Raw genomic sequence first — 22718 nt, 5'->3', positions numbered from 1 at the left:
TAGCAGGCCCTGAAAATTAATCTCAGATTTCTCAGTTGTCAAGATCCCTTAACTTAGTAGGTCCTACACCTGATAAAGCATCAAAGGCAGCTGGGGAGGCTCTTAAAGTATAACAGCTTTTTATTCATTATTAAATTATCCTACAAATACTGCCTACCTAACAATTATGTGGCAGGTACTGTGTGGTTAAACACCAAAAGCTAATACCGGGAAAGAAGGGGCCTCCTGAGGCAGTTTACTAAAGCTCAGATCTGTCTAATCTTCAAAGACCATAAATAACTGCCCAATGATGTGACATATAGCTGGTAAACACTCAGTCCCTTCAATCACTGAGAGAAGATCAAATTTTAATGGGACGGGAAAAGGTCAGAACCACAGATATATGACAACCAAAAATTTGGCCAACAAATTTAGACATCTAGAAATAAAGTATCAGAAATAAAATAAAAGGGCTTTACTCTTCACAATCCCGTCAGTATAATAAACTGATGAACACCATTCATGAGTTGCTAACTTTTTTACTTTATTACTCCAGGGCTCCTTCCAAATAACCCAAGCAAAAGAAAAATTATTTCTATGGGGTAATTTGGTCCAGAAAATTGACTGTTAAGCTATTCAATTGATGCATTTCGTAGTGTATTATGAATATGTAGCATATTAATAAAATGAAATCTAAAAAATAAAAATGAGTAAGCACTGCAGTTTAAAAACAAATCAAGACTCTCCAATATAAAATGAAAAAGACTAAGGAGATAAATGTGATTTAAAAGAGATGGCACCAGCTGAAAAGTTAATTTGAGTAAGAAAGTCCTCAAGGATACCTGTGTGAATCATAAAGCTATAAAAGGAATGTTTTGGAAGGCAATCCTAGTGTTTCCAGAATAACAATTTAGAAAAACCTTGCATTCCAATAAAAACAAAAACAAAACAAACAACTTTTATTACTACTAAGTACAAAACACTCAGCTCAGCAAACTTGAATCTAAAGTATTACTGCCACTAACATATATTTTCATTAACAATTCAATTCAGTCACATTAACAGAAGAACTACAAAATTAAAATAAAATACTTACTCTCTAATAGCTATCTTTTCAGAATGCCTTGAAGATACTGAAGACATGCTCTGAGACATCTAAAAAAGAAAAAAACAGTTTATTAATCTTATACAATTTGAACACCACATATATTTACTGGGTACTTCCTGCAAAAATTTCTTTCAGTATATTACACAAATTCAAGCCTGTGTCTCAGCTTCAACAAGTTCAAACTAATGTGGTACTTATGTTCATTAACACAATTTATTTATTTCAATAATTAGTTTCATTAGACAAATTTACCTACATTTTTACTTACATAACTTACTTTGTCACATCTGGTTAGATTAAAATCTGATTTAAAAAAAAAAAACCTCAACCCGGGCTCGGTGGCTCAGCCTGTAATCCTGTGCCTTTGGGAGGCTGAGGTGAGTGGATTGCCTGAGCCCGCGGGTTCGAGACCCGCCTGGGCAGCGAGACCTCATCTCTACAATAAATCAAAAAATCGGCCGGGCGTGGTAGCACATGCCTGTAATTCCGGCTACTTGGAAGGCTGAGGCGGAAGGATCGCCGGAGCCCAGCAGGCGGGGCTGTGGTGGCTGGGAGCGGCCACTGCACTCCAGTCTGGGTGATCGAGTGAGACTCCAACTCAAAAAAAACAACAAAAAACCCCCAAAAAACTCAATTTGTTTGTATTATATATTTAACCTTGAAATACCAGAGAAAAGACAAATTTTCTGAGACAAGTTTGAAAATTCTAGCATATCAAGTTTTTAAATCTTTCTTTTTGAAAAAACAATAGAACAAACCAAAAAAGACTCTTAAAAACATCTGAAAAGCACAATATCTGAAGAGGAAAAACAATAATATTACTGTAGAAATGAGGAAGATGCATAAAGTTTGGACGTTGGAATATCCCTCCTCTCTTATCTTCAAGGCAACCCTTGAGATGCCCCAGTTTAAATAACAAAATCTGAGCAATCAGTAAAGAATAAGGATGTTGACAGCCATCACGTTTTGTTTCCTGATGAGAGGCATGATGAAGGGCACGTATTTACTGGGGCCATTTCTCAGCTGAGACTGCTCTGCAGGCTTCAATCCATTTACCACCTAAGCTTCTCATAAGACCGGGGGCACAGGTTTCAGGGTCCTGAGACCCGAAAGGGCAGCAAGAATGCTTGTCTTTTCCAAGGTAAGTGAGGCCAATGCGTGGTCACACAAATCAAGGACAGATGTGGATTTTTTCTTTTTTTTTTTTGAGTTGGAGTCTTACTCTGTTGCCCAGACTGGAGTGCAGTGGCTGCTCCCGGCCACCGCAGCCTCGACCTGCTGGGCTTTGGGCTCTGGCGATCCTTCCGCCTCAGCCTTCCGAGTAGCTGGAATTACAGGCACACGCTACCACGCCCAGCTGATTTTTTGATTTATTGTAGAGATGAGGTCTCACTGCCCAGGTGGGTCTCGAACCCGCGGGCTCAGGCAATCCACTCACTTCACAGCCTCCCAAAGGCGCGGGATTACAGGCTGAGCCACCGAGCCTGGCTGATTTTTTCTTTAAAAAAAAAAATTTCTGTCTAATTGTGATGCTCTGATTTCTACACTGAACTGAACACTATATGATACAATGCAAAGCTCTCAGTATAGGTGTTCAACAAAAAGAAAACAACAACAAATAATGACTAGAAAGGCCTAAAATGGTACAGCAACTTAAGTTATCTAGACAAATGATCTATATCCTGCCAGTTAAGATTGACTATCCATTTTTAAGACCCATTCAACTTTATTTATGCTTAAAAAAATTTTTTTAATTTTTATTTTAAAGGTGGGGTACAATTCAAGGTATTCAGGTTTCTTAAAAGCTTACATTTTTCATATATTCATTATAAGTGAAGATTTAGATTGAAAGAACAATTCTGTGAATATAGCTGTAAATCTATGCGAAAATGTGATTTACATTTGGAATCTCTCTTGAATTTGAGTGTGGTAGTGCTCTATGGGTCTGAAGGGCAAAATTTATTCATTCATATACATTTGCCAGGCATCTACATTATAAAAGTTACTATTTTAATTTTTTTTATTTTTTGAGTTGGAGTCTCACTCTGTCGCCCAGACTGTAGTGTAGTGGCCACTCCCAGCCACGGCAGCCTCGACCTGCTGGGCTTCGGGCTCCGGCGATCCTTCCGCCTCAGTCTTCTGAGTAGCCGGAATTACAGGCGCGCCTACCACGTCCGACTGACTTTTTTGATTTATTGTAGAGATGAGGTCTCGCTGCCCAGGCGGGTCTCGAACCCGTGGGCTCAGGCAATCCACTCACCTCAGCCTCCCAAAGGCATGGGATTACAGGCTGAGCCACTGAGCCCAGCTAAAAGTTACTATTTTAGGTGCAAGGAACACAGCAGTAACCAAAACTGATTAAAATACCTACCAAATAGAACTTATATTCTACTGGGGATACCACATAAAACAAGTTATGTCTGCAATAGAAAACTCTTCTATGTCTTGTTGAAAAGTTAATGATCAACAGTATAATCATGATAAAATATGCAATTTTTGCTGTTAAAGTATCAGAAAGAAAGCAGATACTTCACCACAAGATATTTTATTCGTGAAAAATTCAATTCCAAAAAGTATCTCGGGCAGGCTCGGTGGCTCAACCTGTAATCCCAGCACTTTGGGAGGCTGAGGCGAGTGGACTGCTTGAGCCTGTGGGTTCGTGATCCACCCGGGCAACTTGGCGAGACCTCATCTCTACAATAAATAAGAAAATCAGCCGTGCATGGTAGCGCATGCCTGTAGTTCCAGCTACTTGCAAGGCTGAGGCGGAAGGATCACCGGAGTCCAGCAGGTCAAGGCTGCAGTGGTCAGGAGCGTGCCACTGCACTCCAGCCTGGGTGACAGAGTGAGACTCCAACTCAAAACAAACAAACAAACAAAACTATCTAAAAATTTTTTAAAAGTACTGAACACAAAGCTTAAACTGTTCTTATTTCCTTGCAATCATTAAAAATTGCCAAAAAAAAAAAAAAAGACATTAAAACATATATGATTGGCTGTAAAATGGGCTGTTTGAGTAATTGGCTAACTGGATAGGTCAGAGCAAAGTCAAAGTAATTCAGAAGATGATGCAGGATCTCTTGTCTTTCAGGGACCATCACTTCAAGGAAATTCAAGATTTGGACATAAATATATTAAGATTATGCATACTTGTGAGAGTGAACATGTTAACTCTCAAAAGGCTTATGAAACACAGCTCTAATTTTTAATTTTCTGACTTAATTAAGAATGACAACTGAGATTACAAACACATATAATCATGGAATCTTAAGTTTTATTAAAAAACAGAAAATTGATTTTGTTCATTCTTTTTAAATGTACCTCATTGATTTTGTTCATTCTTTTTAAATGTATCTCAGTAAGGTAGTTCATGTGGTCAGATCTACACTCTTGTCTCATCAAGACAGATTATTTGCATACTAAGAAAAAAGTCTGAGTCTCTGTATAAGAAAGGCAGCTGTAAGTATACCTTCTGTATCATATGGCATAGCTTAAAGAGATAAGCAAGTTACTGTAGCCTTAAAGAAAGGAGACTTTCAAAGTTGAAGGGAGATCACTGCCACACATTAAAAAAAATAAGACTTAAGTTTTTTTGTCATAACTAAGTTCCTCAATGTCCAAAATTACTCTATAAGCCAAATGCCATTACAATAAAATAACTGGTCCCAATGCCATACTATTTAACACGAAGTGATTCGTTTTTCACTATTTCGTAAAAAAGTGTGGTTGAGGTCCGGCACAGTAGCTCAAGCCTGCAATTCCAGCACTTTGGGAAGTTAAGGCGAGAGGATTGCCTGAGACCAGAAGTTTGAGACCAGCCTGGGCAACTTTGGCGAGACCTCATCTCTACAATAAATCAAAAAATTATCTGGGTGTGTGTGGTGGCTCACACCCGTAGTTCCAGCTACTTGGAAGGCTCGAGATGGAAGGATTGCCTGAGCCCAGCAGGTCAAGGCTGTGGTGAGCGTGCCACTGTGCTCCAGCCTGGGCGACAGAGTGAAACTCCAACTCAAAAAAAATGAAGTGTGGTTGAGATGCTGGTAGGTGATTCACGAGATGTCTCTGAGTGCAAAGGGTTAAAAATAGTAATTAAGATCTGCCACTGCACTCCAGCCTGGGGAACAGAGTGAGACTCCAACTCAAAAAAAAAAAAAAAAAAGTTAAGATCATCTACGAAACAAGGCTGGCACAGGGCTCACGCCTGTAATTCCAGCACTTTGGGAAGCTGAGGCGAGAAGACTGCCCAAGCCCACGAGTCCAAGAACAGCCTGGGCAACTTGGTGAGACCTAATCTCTACAATGAATCAAAAAAATTAGCTGGGTATGGTGGTGCCCCCTGCAGTTCCAGTTACTTGGAAGGCTGAGGTGAAAGAATCAACTGAGCCCAGCAGGTTCAGGCTCCAGTGGCTGTGAGCGTGCCACTGCACTCCAGCCTGGGTGACACAGTGAGACTCCGACTCAAAAAAAAAATTTTGTTAAACAAAACTTACCAGTCTTTGATTTAACCGTTTATTTTCTTCTTCTTTCAACTGCAATGTCTGCAGGTAAAACAAGAAATCTGTGGTTTATCCTTGTGCCTACTCAAGTAAATCTAAACAGAAAGTCAAAAAATGATTACCGTCTTCAAACTAATGTTCGATTCTGGTATGAAAGGTTAATGGGAATATTATTTACTATGGATCCTTTGCAACTGTTTTAGTATGTACTGGCTTAAATGAGAACCAGAACAATTTTTAGATACATTGATCTAAGTCATGCATTGTCAAATATGCATTAGAAACACCTGTGAAATTCAAAAATATGCAGGAAATATCTGGGATCTATTCCCAAAGTCTTTGTTAGTAGGTCTCACCTAACGGAAGAAATCTGCATTTAAAATATACATCTCAGGTTATTCTAGGTAGGTAATCACATAACCTTTTTAATAATTGACGACATGCTATATTTGAATACAGTTGTACAATTCTGACTTGGATTTTTATCAGGAAATTAAGGTTGTAAAGAGAGCAACAGATATTGTCGAAAACCTTAAAAGCCTGCTGAATAAAAACTGATCTGTGAACAAGGATTTGCCAAATGTGTACAAAATATAATCTAATAGCACAACTAAACAGAAATCCTTTATTGTCAATTTTTTCTTTTATTTCACTTAATCTTTATTAAAAGCATAACTCTTCACTACTTATTATTATATTTTTACTCATTTCTAAAATATCAAGACTTTGTTTCTGAAATTTTTAAAATACATATGTATATTATCTTGTTGGATTCTGAACTGTTATTAAATAAAACCATCATTTAATATATTTATTCTATTAAAACTATCAACCTTGTTCTTTGATACGGACATCATTCACTGGAAAGTTATGACAAGTGAGAGGCCTGAAACACCACTGCCAATTGTTTAGCTACTAAGACCACAAAGTGAAAAAACATCTTAAAACACTGACCACAATCATTAAAAAAAAGATTTAATTTATAAATGCAATTAGAAATAGTCTATTGCATGCTTTCAGAATAAAGTTTATTAAACTGTATGCCCAAAATAAACGTATTAAACATGGTATTTCAAGAGAAAAACTGACTTACTCGTTCCAACAGCATTATCCTCTGTTTCTCTTCAGACAGCATATGAAGATTTTCTCTAAAATTAAGACAATTATTTCGTTTTAGTATTTTGAAATTCTAAGCTTTATATTCTTCAATGAAATTTTGAAAATATTAAATATTAATACAGATCACTTTTATAATTTAAGAGTTTATGCTAAATTTTCAAAAGCAGCCAATTTAAATCAGGATATAATTTCACTGTTATGTATTTCTACCAGTCCTAGATCTATAAACATTTTGGAATTATAAACAAAATTATGTGTACATTTATCTAGAGAAAATGCCTTTTAAATCTCATACATTTCCCCCAAGGGATTAAGAACCACTCAACTTTCTAAGTGTGAGTAAATCTGTGTTACTGAAAAAACTGAGGCCTCATAAAGACCTCAATAGATTTACTAAATTGCTGCAATGTACTTCAATGTTCTTAGTACTCACTATGCCATAGTATATTTTAACCAACTTGTTACAAAACAGAAATTGTTTTCTTCTAAATATTAATTCTCTAGGAGGAGGCTTTGTCTAGTGTAAGGTCAATAAGTTTTGTTTCTGTGAGTGTAATTAGCTTTTACATTTAAGTCCATGATCTATTTTAAAGTAACTGTGTGTATGGTGAGGAAAGGGTCCAACTACACTCTTTTGCATATGTATATCCAGCTATCCTATCCCAGCACTCTTTGTCGAAAAGGCAATTTCCCCCATGGAACTTTCTTGTACCCTTGACCATAACACAAGGGTTCAACTGACCATAAATACAAGGGCTTACTTATGAACTCTCAATTCTATCCCATTGATCTATATGTCAAAGCATGACATTGTCTTACTACACTAGCTTACACATTTTTAAAGTCAAGTAGTGTAAAACTTCCAACTTTGTTCTTTTTCAAGAGTGTTTTGGCTACTTTAGAGTCCCTTGCAATTCAATATGAATTTTAGGACCAGTCTGTCCTTTTCTGCCAGAAGAAGGGATTTCAATAGGAATTGCAATGAGTCCACAGATCAATCTGGGGAATGATGCCATCTTAACATGACTAAATCTTCCAATCAATAAACAAAGGATGCTTTTCTATGTCTCCTTTAATTTCTATCAACAATGTTTTGTAATTTTCAATGTATAAGTCTCAAACTTCGTTTATTAAATTTATTCCTAAGTGTTTTTATGTTTTGGATGCTATCTTAAAAAAAAATTCAATTGTAAACGCAGAGATAGCCAATGTATAAGTCTCAAACTTCCTTTATTAAATTTATTTGAGTATTTTTATATTTTGGGTGCTATTATAAATGGAAATGCTTTTTAAATTTCATTTTTGAACCAGGCTCGGTGGCTCAGCCTGTAATCCTGTGCCTTTGGGAGGCTGAAGTGAGTGGATTGCCTGAGCCCGCGGGTTCGAGATTCGCCTGGGCAACTTGGTGAGACCTCATCTCTACAATAAATCAAAAAACTAGCCAGGTGTGGTAGCGCGTGCCTGCAGTTCCAGCTACTTGGAAGGCTGAGGCGGAAGGATCGCCGGAGCCCAGCAGGTTGAGGCTGCAGTGGCCGAGAGCGGCCACTGCACTCCAGTCTGGGCGACAGAGTGAGACTCCAACTCAAAAAAAAAAAAAAAAAAAATTCATTTTTGAATGGCTCATTCTGTAGAAAGAATGATTTTTTTTTCTTCCAGAGATGAGGTCTTGGTATATTGGCCAGGCTGGTCTCAAACTCCTGAGCTCAAACCATCCTCCACCCCCATCTCAGCCTCCCAAGCAGAAGGGAATATAGGTACCACCAGGCCCAGTTCAACAACCAGTTCTGCACACTGAGCTTGTAACCTGCAACCAAACTAAACTGGTTTTATTAGTTACAACATTTTTTTAGTGGAATTCTTAGAAAGTTTTATAAACAAGATGTTACATATGCAAACAGAGAGTTTTATTTTTTCCTTCCAAACAATGTGGATGCCTTTAATTCCTTTCTCTGGCCCAGATGCTTTTGCTAGAACTTCCATGTACAAAGGTGGGAACCAGTGGCATGAGCAGGCCATCTTCATGCTGATAACAGGGGAAAAGCATTCAGTCTTGCACCATCGAATATGACGTTAGTTCTGGGTTTCCATAGATACCTTTTATCAGGTTGAGAAAGTCCTCTTCAATTCTTAGACTGTTGCGTGCTTTTACCATAAAAGGTTGTTGGAGTTTGTCAAATGCTTTTTTTCATCTATTGAGATGACTTTTTTTGTTCTTTTATTCTACTGATATGGTATATTACATAGATTAATTTTCAGATGTTAAACCAATCTTGCATTCCTAGAATGAAGTCAAATGGAATCCCTTTTGTATGATGCTGGAATTGGTTTATTAGTATTTTGTTTAGATACTGCATCCACAGTTATAAAAATATATACTTTTTTCTTGTGATTATTTGATAGTGTATGTGTGACTCGGTATTAGCATATAATACTGGCCTCCAAAAAGGAACTGTGAAGAGTTTTCTCCATTTCTATTTTTTGGATGAGATTATGAAGCACAATTTATAAGTTTAGCTCTTTTATCTTTTATTTGTTAAAAATATTGAGCACTGCCTAGGATGGGCGTGGGTTGGGCGGGGAGAGGGGGATTAAAAGTAAATAAATAACCACCAGTCTTTTGGTGTCCACGGTGTCTTCTTTTATTTCAGTTTTACATTTCAACGTAACAAACATTTATATTCTTTTCCAAGTGTTTCTCTACCCTAATTTCAGAGTAGTCTTCTATTTTCTTCAAGAAATACTACATGTTAAAAAAAAACTAGTCTTTACTACAATTATCATTTATGTATAATGTAAAATATGGGTTACCTAACAGGAAAAGAAAATCAATTACTCCAATGTCCCATTCTGAGGAGTATATCCTTTATCAAACTGATTCAAAATGCCAAATATGGATTTCCATATACTCATGGGTTTGTTCCAAATTATCAATTCTATTAACCTATTTGTCTGTGGCTATACCAATATTGGTCACTGCACTTTGATTTTTATTTGAAAATGTCAATCATCTATACATATTTTTCTAAATAAATTTTGGCAAACATCAATTTTTACCTAATTTATTCTATTTAAATTTTTTGACTTTTTTTTTCTCCTTTGTAGAGACGAGAAGAGTATCACAATGTTGCCCAAGCTGGTCTTGAACTTCTGGCTTCAAGTGATCTTGCCTCATTCTCTGAAAGTGCTAGGATTATAGGTGTGAGCCACCATAGCCAACTCTGTTAGAATTCCAACTGAGTGTAGATTAAATTAACTGAATACATCTTGAGGAGAAAAATGATATCTTCAAAATACTGTGTTTCTATCCACCTTTCCACGTGTAACTTTCAGATCTCTTCATATCCTTCAGTGGTGATAACTGGCATTCTCACTTGTGTTCTTCCTAAATTTATGAAAAATGCTTCTAAATGTTTCAACATTAAATAAGGTATTTGCTATGAATCTCTCACATATACTTGTTAAATCAATCAAATTTTCCATCTATTCCTAGTCTGCTACAGTTTTTTGAAAATATACTATTTTTAATAAATGGGCATTCAATTTTATCAATTGATATGTCTGAGATGATTATATAATCCTCAAATAGTCAGTGAATATCGTTACAGTGAAAGACATTCTACTGTTTAGCTATCATTTTGGTATTCCTGAAATATTCCACTGGGTCACGATGACTGTCATCTTAGAGCTGCAGGGAACTTAAAATTCTAAAATTGTTTTTAGGATTCTTTGTATCTACAATTCACAAGTGAGATTAATTTATATTATCTGTAATTTTTTTTTTTTTTGAGTTGGAGTCTCACTCTGTCTCCCAGACTGGAGTACAGTGGTCTCTCCCGGCCACTGCAGCCTTGACCTGCTGGGCTCCGGCGATCCTTCCGCCTCAGCCTTCCGAGTAGCTGGAATTACAGGCATGTGCTACCATGCCCGGCTGATTTTTTGATTTATTGTAGAGATGAGGTCTCGCCAAGTTGCCCAGGTGGGTCTCAAACCCGTGGACTCAGGCAATCCACTCACCTCAGCCTCCCAAAGCACGGGATTACAGGCTGAGCCACCGAGCCCGGCTTATCTGTAATTTTTAAAACCATATCTGTGGTTATGTTCCTCTTTTCATTCTACAAATGTATTTGTACCTTCTTGTTTATTTAAATATCTACTAAATAGTTTTTATTTTTTCATGGCTCATTTACTTTTATTAATTCATTTAAAAATAAATGTACTTGAGGCTATATAGTTCTCTCAGAGTACCACACTGTTGACTGTTTTTGATACCTGTGTTTAGTTCTGAATAACTCAATTTCTATATTTATATCAAAACCTATCTATGATAAATTTCTACATTTATAGCAAAATTTTCATATATGAAAGCTAAAATATTTGATTTCATAGAAGTAGAGAGTAGAACAAGGGTTATCAGAGGCTGGGGAAGGGGGCTGAAGTGAGAATGGTAAATGGATACAAAGTTACAGTTAGAGAGGAAGACCAAAATCTAGTGTTCTGTTGCATAGTAGCTTACTACAGTTAACAATAATGTACTGTATATATAAGAATAGCTAGAGGAGGATTCTGAATATTCTCACTATAAAGAGATAATGCACGTTTGAGGTGATGTGTTTGCTAATTACCCTAATTTGATCACCACACAATGTATACATGTATCTACACATCACATTGTACCTCATAAATATGTACAATTATGTGACAAGACAAAAATAAAACTTTAAAAAACCCCAACCATCTCATATAAATATCCATATAACTATATATTTATATTTATATATAAGTATTCACATTTCCAGATGTGAATACTTATATATAAATATAAATATATAGTTATATGGATATTATAACTATATATATATTCCTAAAAATATTCCTTATTTTTGCTGTTAATATCAATATTTGGAGTTGAGACTTCCTTTGTGATTTAGTATTATACTTGATTTTCTAAACTATTGTATTAAAGTTGCTTTATTTCTCTATTGCTTATTAATGTTTACTTCATTGTTTCCAGAGACAGAAGTGTCCTATCATGTGGATCTGGAAAGCTTTCATTTTAGTTTTAATCCATTATTGATTTATATATAGTAGGTCAAAGTCATACTTTAAAGTACCTACATACAAGTTAACACCTAATCACTTTTTGGTGAACTGTGCCCTCTCTAAATATGAAATGTCCTTTAACTTTTTTAAGCCTTTGGTTTGAATTTCTTAAATATATTTTCCTTATTATTTGCCTTACATATCTTTTTAAATTTTATGTGACACATAATAGTAAAAACCTTAATCATTATATTAAACTTTCAATGTCATTTTGCTTTCTTTAGGTACCTCTCTGAAGCCCAGAATATAGTTAGATGTATTTTTTTCTAAGAGATTTTATTGTGGTAAGTTGGTTCACTTTTTCACATATGTCTGGACATATTTCTGTCAGTTTGTTTTCTAATAACCATGTTCTCTTGATATGTTTATGCCTTATCGCTTTGATTCACACTTTATTGGTTTTATTTTCCTCTTTTTTTTTGAAAAAGGGTTTTGCTCTGTTGTCCAGGCTAGAGTGCAGAGGCGTGATCCCAGCTTGACCTCCTGGGTTCAAATGATCCTCTCATCTCAGTCTCCTGAGTAGCTGGAACTACAGGCGCACACCACTATGTCTGGTTAATTTTTTAAATTTTTTTTAGAGATAAGGTCTCACTATGTTGCCTAGGGTAGTCTCGAACTGCTGGGCTCAAATGAAGTCTTCTGCCTTGACCTGCCAAAGTGCTGAGAATACAGCCGTGAGTAACTATGCCCAGTCGTCTTTATTTTTAATATACATTCCTAAGCCTTTTCCTTTCCAAGTCTAAAGTAACCAATTTCCTTTGAAATGGAGAGAAACCCAAATACATCTTATTTTCAAAAGAAATGCTCTTGTCTTTCCCCACCAAACACACTCCCTACCAAAATAAATATAGCCATTATTATAGTAACCCCTTGTCCTCCTAGGTAATGGCCCAAAAACATAAACATTCCTTGTAACTAAGAACAGCTCAACACTACTGCAGTAATCCTTATGAAAGTAGCCTATGAACATATTACATATTGTGTGGAACATATTACATGTAGTATGAAAACACCCCAAAATGACTCATTCAGTAATGTCAAAATATTTCTCACATTTACAGCTTAAAGAATTAAAACAGCACAACTTTCAGATGTGGACAACCAGTACTTTTAAAAATGTATATTCTCTTTAAAATTCACAGGAACTGTACTAGTGGTTTAAAGGCTTAACTAACCACAGTTGAAGCCGGACACACTTACTGTACAGACATCATGCTTGTCTCCATTGCTGAATCCACTCTTCCTTCATCTGCTGTTTCCACGGCTGATCTATCTGCTTCACCCGGGAGTTCGGGTGCACAAGCTCCATAAAGTTCTGGGGCTGCAGCCATATACGGTGAAGGAACAAAACTGCTGCTACGCAGCTTTCTGACTTCTTCTTCAAGCTTTTTCTTTTCCTCAAGCAAACGAGCTCGATCTTCAGAAAGTGACTCTATCAAATCTGAAAGACCCCCAAATGGAAATAAGAAATATGTCATTTAAAAAATATATTTTGCAAAAATATATATTTTCACTTTAAAAAGTGATCAGAAATATAATATTACAAAACAGTACCAACCTTTATCCCGTTCCTGTTGCTGCATTGTACTTTTCAACTTATCACTAAGATCATTTATTATGTTTTCTTTTCTCATTTTCTCTCTTGTTAATACAGTGTTAAAATTTGTCTGGAACAACAGAATAATAATTATTTATTTGTCTATGCTTAGGAGCTAGGGCTAAGAAAATGAACCTGCAAATATTCTTTTCTTTGGTGAATTTGTATGCGCAGAACATACAGCATGATTCAGGAATTTTTAAAAATAAAAGTGTTACACACTGTGGTAAAGGTCATAACTTTTTCGCTCCAATTTATTATCTTGAAAACAACTCTAGTTTTTTATTATTGTCCACACAGTTATTGTTAGAGATTTTGAAATTTTAAAGAAAGAATTGAAACAATCATCAACGTTAATGCTGTTATACACAACTTCTTCTCTGAGTAGTCATCCTCCCTCCAAAACCTTCCTTTTGGTCTTTAGCTTAATCTTAACTATCACACTAACATTTTAGATTCTGTTTCTGCCTCTCATTTGGAAATTTGCAATGACCACTAAACTCTGATTTATACTGGCTCTACTTATTACTCCCCAACTTCTATAAATTTTTATTCTATGAAGCTCATATATCCAACTGCCTGCAAGGACTTGAGACAATTTGGCAATTTAAACTACAGAATTTCTTTTATAAAGACGACTGAATTTGTTAAAAATTTCACTCACACGATTTCATTAAGAGCTTCTTGAAAAGTAAGGGAAGGCCGGGCTCGGTGGCTCAGCCTGTAATCCCGCGCCTTTGGGAGGCTGAGGTGAGTGGATTGCCTGAGCCCGCGGGTTCGAGACCCGCCTGGGCAGGCAAGACCTCATCTCTACAATAAATCAAAAAATTAGTTGGGCATGGTAGCGCACGCCTGTAATTTCGGTTACTCGGGAGGCTGAGGCGGAAGGATCGCCAGAGCCCAGCAGGTCGAGGCTGCGGTGGCCGGGAGCGGCCACTGCACTCCAGTCCGGGCGACCGAGTGAGACTGCAACTCAAAAAAAAAAGAAAAGAAAAGTAAGGGCAATAGAAAAATGATGAAATAGTCTCAACTGACCCTTCCAAGCATATCTAATTACAGAATTTTAACAGTGTTATGGTCCTTGGATCAATGAATAATGCCAATAATGCAGGCAACAGGAAGATTTAATGGGAAAAGAAGAGCACTTTTAGATAGAAATTTAATTAATTCATAAATATTTAATTAAAGATAATTTTTAGCCAGAAATCACACAGGAAGATCGCTAAAAAAGGATCATTTATGTGGTGACTTCATATTAAGCCATTGGTATATATTTATAGATAAAAAGTTAATGATATTTGTAAAAGTATATTAACCATCTCGTTTTCGTGATCTTTGCTATTTCTGTAATTTGAAATGAATTTTGAGAGCGAATATCATAATTTATAAGAGGCTACTTAAGAACCAGCCAGGCCCAATGCAGAAGTCACTTGCACGGCATTAGGTACAAAACACCCTAAGTCACACACTGCTGAAGATTAGAAGGTGCCGTACTAGTCATGTCTCCTAACCTCATGGTTACAAATATTACCAGAGGTATTAAAATATGAAAAACTAAATTAGACAGTTGTTAATTTTATATTTTTAGATACAATTAGTAGTTTATCTCACACTTAATCTTGGAAATCTGAACTTATTAATGTGCTCATAAAAGAGCATAGAGAGAATGCAAGAAAGATCAATCAATTATATGCAAAATGATCCGCAGAGAAAAAGAAGCTATAAATTCTAATTTTTCAAGAGCGATGTCACTAGTAACCTATTCGCTGATAATTCTTCCTTAAATCTGCTGTCTGTCCCCATCCCTGACACTGGTTTTCCTTGGCTTCCAGGAAGTCAAACTCTGTTGTTGGGCTGCTCTTTCTCAGTCCCCTCTCCCAGGTTCCTCTTTCTTTCCCCAGGCCTTAAAATCTGAAGTTCCTAAGGGGTTTTCTGATTTACATCTGTTCAAGTTCTAAAAAGACACTATTAATCAGAATGTGTTAGGAAAAGGGAAAATACCACAGCATATAACATGTCTACATCAACCATAACATGCAGTTTCAAAATGAAACAAGTATGATATTATTCCTGGCCTGAATTACAACAGTCGCCCAATTATTCCTATATCTGACTGCCCTGCAGTCGCACCTTAATCTTCCTCCATGGTTCAATGGGTGATCTTCCTACGTATAAATCCAATTACATTATTATTTCTTTTTTTCCTCTTCAGCTGTTGTCTAGTACTTTAGGTAAAGTAAAAGCTCCCTGACAAGGCATCCTGATCACCAATCTGGCCCTGGCCTCACAAGTACCACCTTTTACTACTGACCAACAATAATGATAAGTACATTAGTAAAGTTCAACAATATTCTATCCTCATCGATCACAATATTGTATAAATAAGAATTACAGAAAATGTGAGAAATTTGTATTGATCAGCATAGTTGTTTAGGATAATAGAATTTAGAGAATTATAGCATATAGGAAAAAAAAATTTAAAGATCACGTAGTAGTATATACATGTAGTAGTATATACACTATTATTTTAAAGAAAACTACTCGTTTCTAAAGAGGCTAAATGATCTATGCAAAAATCATAGAGATAGTGAAGAAACCAGAAAGAAAATTCACATTTCCTAATTTCTCATCTAAGATTATTTCATTTTGAAGGACATGATATTATCATGTGACTATAATTACCATTAAATTTTTTTTGAAATGCATGCTTCTGTCATGAAGAAAGTATTTAAAATTAACTGGATCAAGGTTAGGAAAACCACATCTAAAATATAAGACCCTCAGTTACACAAAGAAATTGTTTGTTAATTTACTTCTAACTTATTAAGATCTCAAATAAATAAAAATGGTGAAAGACGAATTGTACCTGTTGTTCAGCGATCAAAGATGTTCGAACATTTTGCATTTCTTCATTCTTTCTTTTTTCTTGCTCTTCAAGTTGTTCTAGAAACTTGGCCTTTTCTTCCTGAAGTTTTTCTTGAAGTTCAGCAACTAAGCTTGAAGAGTCTTCTCTGATAGATTCAATGGCAGGACTTAAACATTAAAAATAGTATTAAAAATTCTTGAAAAATTTACAGACGCAATCATAAGTACACCAAATACCAGATTTAGGCTATTTATCTTCCTTAAGCCTAATAAAATTATGTGAAAGATATTTGTGTGAATCTTCTTTACATCTAAAAAGTAAAGGGAAATAAGTAAAGGGTAAAAGTTTAATACAGATTATATGCTCTGACACTAATGAGGTAGAGTGATTACATCAGATAAGTTAACCTGCTACTATCAGCATATACAAACATCAACAGGCAGGAATGGCACAGCATGACTGCGTCCCAGCTACCCAGGAAGGTGAGACGGGAGGACTGCTTGAGCCCAGAAGTTTGAATCCAGCCAGCGCAACACAACGAGATCCCACTTCTCAACAAATTTTAAAATTAAAAAAACCTTAAAAAGAAAATAAACAATAATATAGGTAGGAAAATAAATATTTCTGGAAAGTCTGGTAAAGGTCTACACACATGGGGGAATAAACAAACATCTACATCTATTCTAATATATATATCTCAAGAGGCCAGCTTCAAATTTCAGTTTTGCTATTCTTTTTTTTTTTTTAAGTTGAAGTCTCACTCTCGCTCAGACTGGAGTGCAGTGGCCACTCCTGGCCACCGCAGTCTCGACCTGCTGGGCTCCGGCGATCCTTTCGCCTCAGCCTTTCAAGTAGCTGGAACTACAGGCGCGCGCTACCACGCCCGGCTCATTTTTTGATTTATAGTAAAGATGAGATCTTGCCAAGTTGCCCAGGCAGGTCTCAAACCCACGAGCTCAGGCAATTCACCCACCTAGGTCTCCCAAAGCGCGGGATTACAGGCTGAGCCACCGAGCCCAGCTAGTTTTGCTACTCTTATAAATAAAATTTACATGATGACTAAAAAAAAGAAACTCTTGAACATTATGTGAGATGTTTTCACCATTTCCACAAAATAATGAATAAATAGCACAAAGCTAAAACAGAAAAATGTTCACATAAAGCAAACCTACATATTCCTGAGCTCATATTTTTCTTTCTCAAAACCTGCTAACCACTTAGGGGCTGCTGACAAAGTACATGAAATGAGAAGAGGACAGTGCAAGAAGAAAAAAGTCAGCATAAGTGAAGAATTGTTTTAACTTCTGGTGCACAACCACAATCTTACCTACTTTCAACCTAATAATCATTTGCATTAAATCAAAGTTTGCCCCAAAAGTAGCTAACTAATATGATTAAAAGTACTGAAATGAGCCGGGCTCGGTGGCTCAGCCTGTAATCCCGCACCCTTGGGAGGCTGAGGTGAGTGGATTTCCTGAGCCCGCGGGTTCGAGACCCACCTGGGCAACTTGGCGAGACTCATCTCTACAGTAAATCAAAAAAGCAGCCGGGCATGGTAGCACATGCCTGTAATTCCGGCTACTCGGAAGGCTGAGGCGGAAGGATCACCAGAGCCTAGCAGGTCAAGGCTGCGGTGGCTGGCCACTGCACTCCAGAGTGGGCGACAGAGTGAGACTCCAACTCAAAAAGAAAAAAAAGAAAAAGTACTGAAATGAGCAAAGCGTGGTGGCTCACGTCTGTGATCCCAGCACTTCGAGAGGCAGAAGTGAGAGGACTGCTCGAATCCAGGGGTTCAAGACCAGCCTGGGCAACTTGGCGAGACCTCATCTCTACAATAAAAAGATCAAAAAATTAGCTGGGCATGGTGGCATGCGCCTGTGGTTCCAGCTACTTGGAAGGCTGAGGCAGAAGGATCACCTGAGCCCAACAGGATGAGCCACACTCATGGCCACTGCATTCCAGCCAGGGTGACAGAGTAAGACTCCTACTCAAAACAGCCACACTCATGGCCACTGCATTCCAGCCAGGGTGACAGAGTAAGACTCCTACTCAAAACAAACAAACAGTGTTAAAACGTGCTAGACCACAAGATGGAAGCTGCTATGTTATTAAAAATTCCCAAACTACTTTGATTACCAAATCAACTTATTGGTTTAAATGTGCATCTGCTTCATTTTAAAAGATATTTTAATGTTTTTTGGAATCAGGATGCATTGTGCAATGTGGGTATGTACTTAAAATGTTTGCCCTATATAATTTACTAATCTAATCATAAGAATATATTACCAATACTTCCAAATTTAATGACAGAATCAGGTAACTCAAATTTTCTGCTCAGATAAACTTTCTTCCAAAGGGATAGTTTTAAATACAGTTCAAGACAAAATACCTATCAACATCTGAGACTTCTTAAGTTTCCAGAAAGCATAAAATGGGAATCCTTTATACCATAACACAATTAAAAAGACAAGATTTTTTCAAAGTTTGTTTCAAAGTTTCTAAGAAGAGGGGGACACACAAGTTTAAAACTATAGCATGGCTAGAAAACTGTCACCTTACATAAATCAAAGTCTTACTGAGGAACTGAAATACAAAAAGGGACTAGACTACTAACTATTAATAAAGTACTTAGGATAAAACTAGGTGTAGACAGGGCTTACAAACAATCCTGTTTTGCCAATTTCTTCATTGAAGAATTATGCCTACAGTTATAAGGTAAGCTGAAATCGTTATGAATAACAGACAAGGCCAAGCTTCAGGTAGGAAATCAAGGGAGACCACAGTATGGTATGAGGTTGAAGACAGGAGGAATACAAATCATGAAAAGTAAAGGCTTTTAATTTTCTTGCAAGTACCAAGTCAAGTCACTTAAAGGCTCAGTCTGGAGAATATCACATGAATTCAGGTTTTTAAAAGACTACTGTGAGAAGGACATTGGTAAGAAATTGAAACATAGTAAGGAAGGGTAAATGAGAGGTTTCAGTCTGATAAGAGACGCTAAGAATCATATTAGAATGAAAAAGTGTGGTTCGCAATGTGTGGTGAGGGAGAGGAAATCATGCACAGGTGGGCTCGTACTTGTAATTTCTAGGGGTCTTACATCTTTGAAGTGCCTTGGTACACTCTATCTCAGGGTCAATGCTATGCTGAGATGAGGCAGATAGGAGAGAAGATCATTCCAGACACACAAACACATACAAGCCCCTTCAATCCCAAACCCAGAATGAACACACTAGAGGATTAGCAAAGGGTATACTATATGCTGACTCATAAAGTGAAAAACTTGACAGTAAAAGCAAAGGAAGGACAGCTTACGACGAATAATAATCAAGAATTACCCTATGCTGGAGACATGGGTTTCTTTTGGCTATATTAGTCTAGCCAAAAATATATACTATACCGCACAGTTCAAAACTCTCACTAGAAAATGTTCCAAGTGACTGTCAGCCCCATAATTCTGATTTACTTTATACTGCCCTAGGACTGGAAATGGCCCAGCTATTCAGAGGAATTAACTGTAGCAATAAGGCAGTAAAAGCAGAAAGTTTTGTTTTTTAACTAGCACCACTGCCTAGCTTTCTTTCAGGAGTATGGAGCTGTGTAGAAGAGAGAGAAGACATGAACAAAAGGTTACACTGTATCACAATTTAGTTAGAAAAATATAGTAGTCTGCCTTCTTAGTCTCAAGGGATATGTTCCAAGTCCCCTAATGAATGCCTGAAGACTTGAATTGTAACAAACCTTACTCTTTCCTATATATGTATGTAGTGTGGTCATAACTTTTATAGTTTGAGGTGTGACAGCAAGACTAGAATGTTTTCCTTCTCCACAGCCTTGTTCTTACCATAGATCTCAGCAACTTCAGCATGTAATTTTATTTTTCTTATTGAGAACTTTCACCATATCAATTAAAAGAGCCACTTTATGGTTTCTCTCTAGCATATCAGAATTGCCAGCATCACTACTCTTGCGCTTTGGGACCACTGTTAAGTAAAATAAAGGTTACTTGATCACAAGCAATGTGATACTGCCACAGTCTAACTGATAATCTTGATGGCTACTTAAGTGACTACAGTGTCTTAAGACCAAAATGGCACCCAATTTAAAACATATGAATTGTTTATTTCTGGAGTTTTCCATTTAAATTTCCAAACTGCAGTAAGTGAAACCATGGAGAATGAAATCACAGAATGTGAACTGCAGTTAAGGGAGTATTACTGTATCTAATCCAAAAACCACAAGTTTAAGAAACATATCAATAAAGTCTGTCCCCTCAAACGAAATGTCCATAATCCTGTCTCTGCAAACCTGAATACCCTTAAAAATCTCAAAACTCAGGCCTGGGGCGGTGGCTCACGCCTATAATCCCAGCACTTTAGGAGGTCAAGGTGAGAGGATTGCCTGAGCACACAGGTTAAGGACCAGTCTTGGAAACATGGCGAGATCTCATCTCTACAATAAATCAAGAAAAATTAGCCGGGCATGGTGGCACATGCCTGTGGTTCTAGCTATTTGGAAGGCTGAGGCAAAAGGATCACCTGGGTCCAGCAGGTTGAGGCTGCGGTGGCTGCGAGTGTGCCACTGTACTTCAGCCTGGGTGACAGAGACTCCAACTCAAAAAAAAAAAGACTTCAAAACTCAAGGGAGCAAACTTGTGATCAGCTGGGAACTTCTTTGATCCATTTGTTTACATCCTCTGCCCAGTTTTTCTGATAGATCATGTGCCTTTTTCTTACTGACTTGTGGAAGCTCTTTGACATTACAGATAGAGCTAATACACTTATTTATATCCTGCAAGTGTTTTTCCCTGGCAGTTAGCCTCTGAATGATGCTTCTGGCAAATGTACCACCAAGTAGTGGAAGAGAAATGTGCCAGATTGTGTCTTCACATATGCATCATTCCTCTTCAAAGGTTTCTTCTGCATGAGAGAGAAGCCAAGAATGACATTATCCAGAATCTCCTGCCCATAAGGTTCTGGGTTCAAGTTTGCCATTGAAACATACCCACGCCTGATCTTGAATGCTGAAGAGTCTCCAGAGGTGGTTGTGGCCAGAAACGTGGGTAATGTGAGGTCTGTAAGAGGTTTCCAAATACACAGTTTTGGTCTCAACAGGCAGTTGGTGGAAGTCTTCAAAACATTGTAGAAATGCCCTTAGAAGCATTAGTACTTCAGATGACTTCCCATCTAAAGATTTCCTGGCCGTCACCAGTGACTCCCTTACCATTCAAAGCCACAGTTCTCCCCACATTCATGTAAGTGCTACATTTAATATGTAAACCCTTTAATTCTAACAAATTTAACAGTGGTTCTGCTTGCTAAGCTCAATCTGGACAGATACAAAAATGAGTCTGGGGAAAAAAAAAACAAGCATGAAAACCTAAGATTGATTCCTTGATCTGATCAGATCTGAATGCAGAAATGACCTTACTGCCAGGGAAAATATAACATCAGTAGACCAAGGCACTGTGTGGTAGAACAGTTGCCAAATGCAGTTTGAGAGCAAGTGACTAAGGAAAGCACGGACATGTCCTAGCTGTCCCTCCAAATCCTACTGAGTCTCCCTTGCCAGAAGCGACAGGCTCTTCTCCCTTGTCTGAGGGAATCAGTGTCATCTCACCTGAGGCAGCCCTCTTCTCAACAAGCTGACCCTTTCAGGAACTTCTCCCGCCACCGACTACTTCCAGACCCACTGCTGCTTTCAAATCCCCACATCCCAGCGAGGTAGGTCATGTACTCCAGATCAGACACAGATACGTTTCTTGTGGGCAGTTTAAAATGGGGTAAGCATTCATTCATCTTTCTTATTGGTACACAACCTTCACCCAACCAACCAGGCACTCCAGATCTGACCACCTTGCAGGCTGGAATGTGGATCTACCACTGCAGTAGATCACAGAAATAGGGAATTACCCCAAACATAGATATGATGTTCTAAGAGAAGCCCAAATCTAGTTAGGGAATAACTTTATTTATTTAGAAGGTCCTTGTGACATTAGAAGGTTGAGAGATGGTAATCGAAACTAGTCCAGACACCTGCAGCCCACACTCTTGGCTCACAGAAGGTGGAGGGATGGTCATCAAAACTCACAACCAGATACCTGCAGCCCACTACTTTTAGTGCATGGTTTAGCTTAATCATGGTTGTCCAAGTATAGGAAGGCAAGCACATGCTCTCCCTTAATGGACCCATACCCTCTCTTCAGCATTCCTCTTTCTCTCTAATAAATTCTGTCTTAAACTATATTTGGGACTAACTGTGAAATGCTTTTCTCTGGCAAAGTCAAATAAACCACTGAGCAACACACTGTACCCTACCAGGCATCACCAGGAGAGTTAAAATTCTAACCAAGATGCAATTACAAAGCAATTACAGAACTTTTTTTTTTTGAGTTGGAGTTTTACTCTGTCGCCCAGACTGGAGTGCAGTGGCTGCTCCCGGCCACCACAGCCT

General features: G+C 37.4%; 1 protein-coding gene across 3 annotated transcripts in view; it reads right to left on the bottom strand.

The window, feature by feature from the left end:
• The window catches only part of RB1CC1 (RB1 inducible coiled-coil 1), a 97578-nt gene that overhangs the window by 13751 nt on the left and 61109 nt on the right, over nucleotides 1–22718 (bottom strand). For 2 of the 3 annotated variants that reach the window (XM_008066372.2, XM_008066373.2), the window contains exons 16-21: nucleotides 16266–16431; nucleotides 13361–13469; nucleotides 13003–13243; nucleotides 6677–6731; nucleotides 5578–5625; nucleotides 1076–1134 (exon numbers count right to left, since the gene is read on the bottom strand). In XM_008066372.2, the coding sequence (XP_008064563.1) occupies nucleotides 1076–1134; nucleotides 5578–5625; nucleotides 6677–6731; nucleotides 13003–13243; nucleotides 13361–13469; nucleotides 16266–16431 (678 nt within the window). Of the gene's footprint in view, nucleotides 1–1075; nucleotides 1135–5577; nucleotides 5626–6676; nucleotides 6732–12998; nucleotides 13244–13360; nucleotides 13470–16265; nucleotides 16432–22718 lie in introns of those variants that run through there. The other variant, XR_002482438.1, reaches the window with a different exon arrangement.

The sequence above is a fragment of the Carlito syrichta genome, unplaced genomic scaffold, assembly GCF_000164805.1.
Source record: "Carlito syrichta isolate Samal-C Ts95f unplaced genomic scaffold, Tarsius_syrichta-2.0.1 Scaffold308897, whole genome shotgun sequence".
In the NCBI taxonomy this organism is placed as follows: Eukaryota; Metazoa; Chordata; class Mammalia; order Primates; family Tarsiidae; genus Carlito; species Carlito syrichta.
This window is presented reverse-complemented; position numbering and strand designations above follow the sequence as displayed.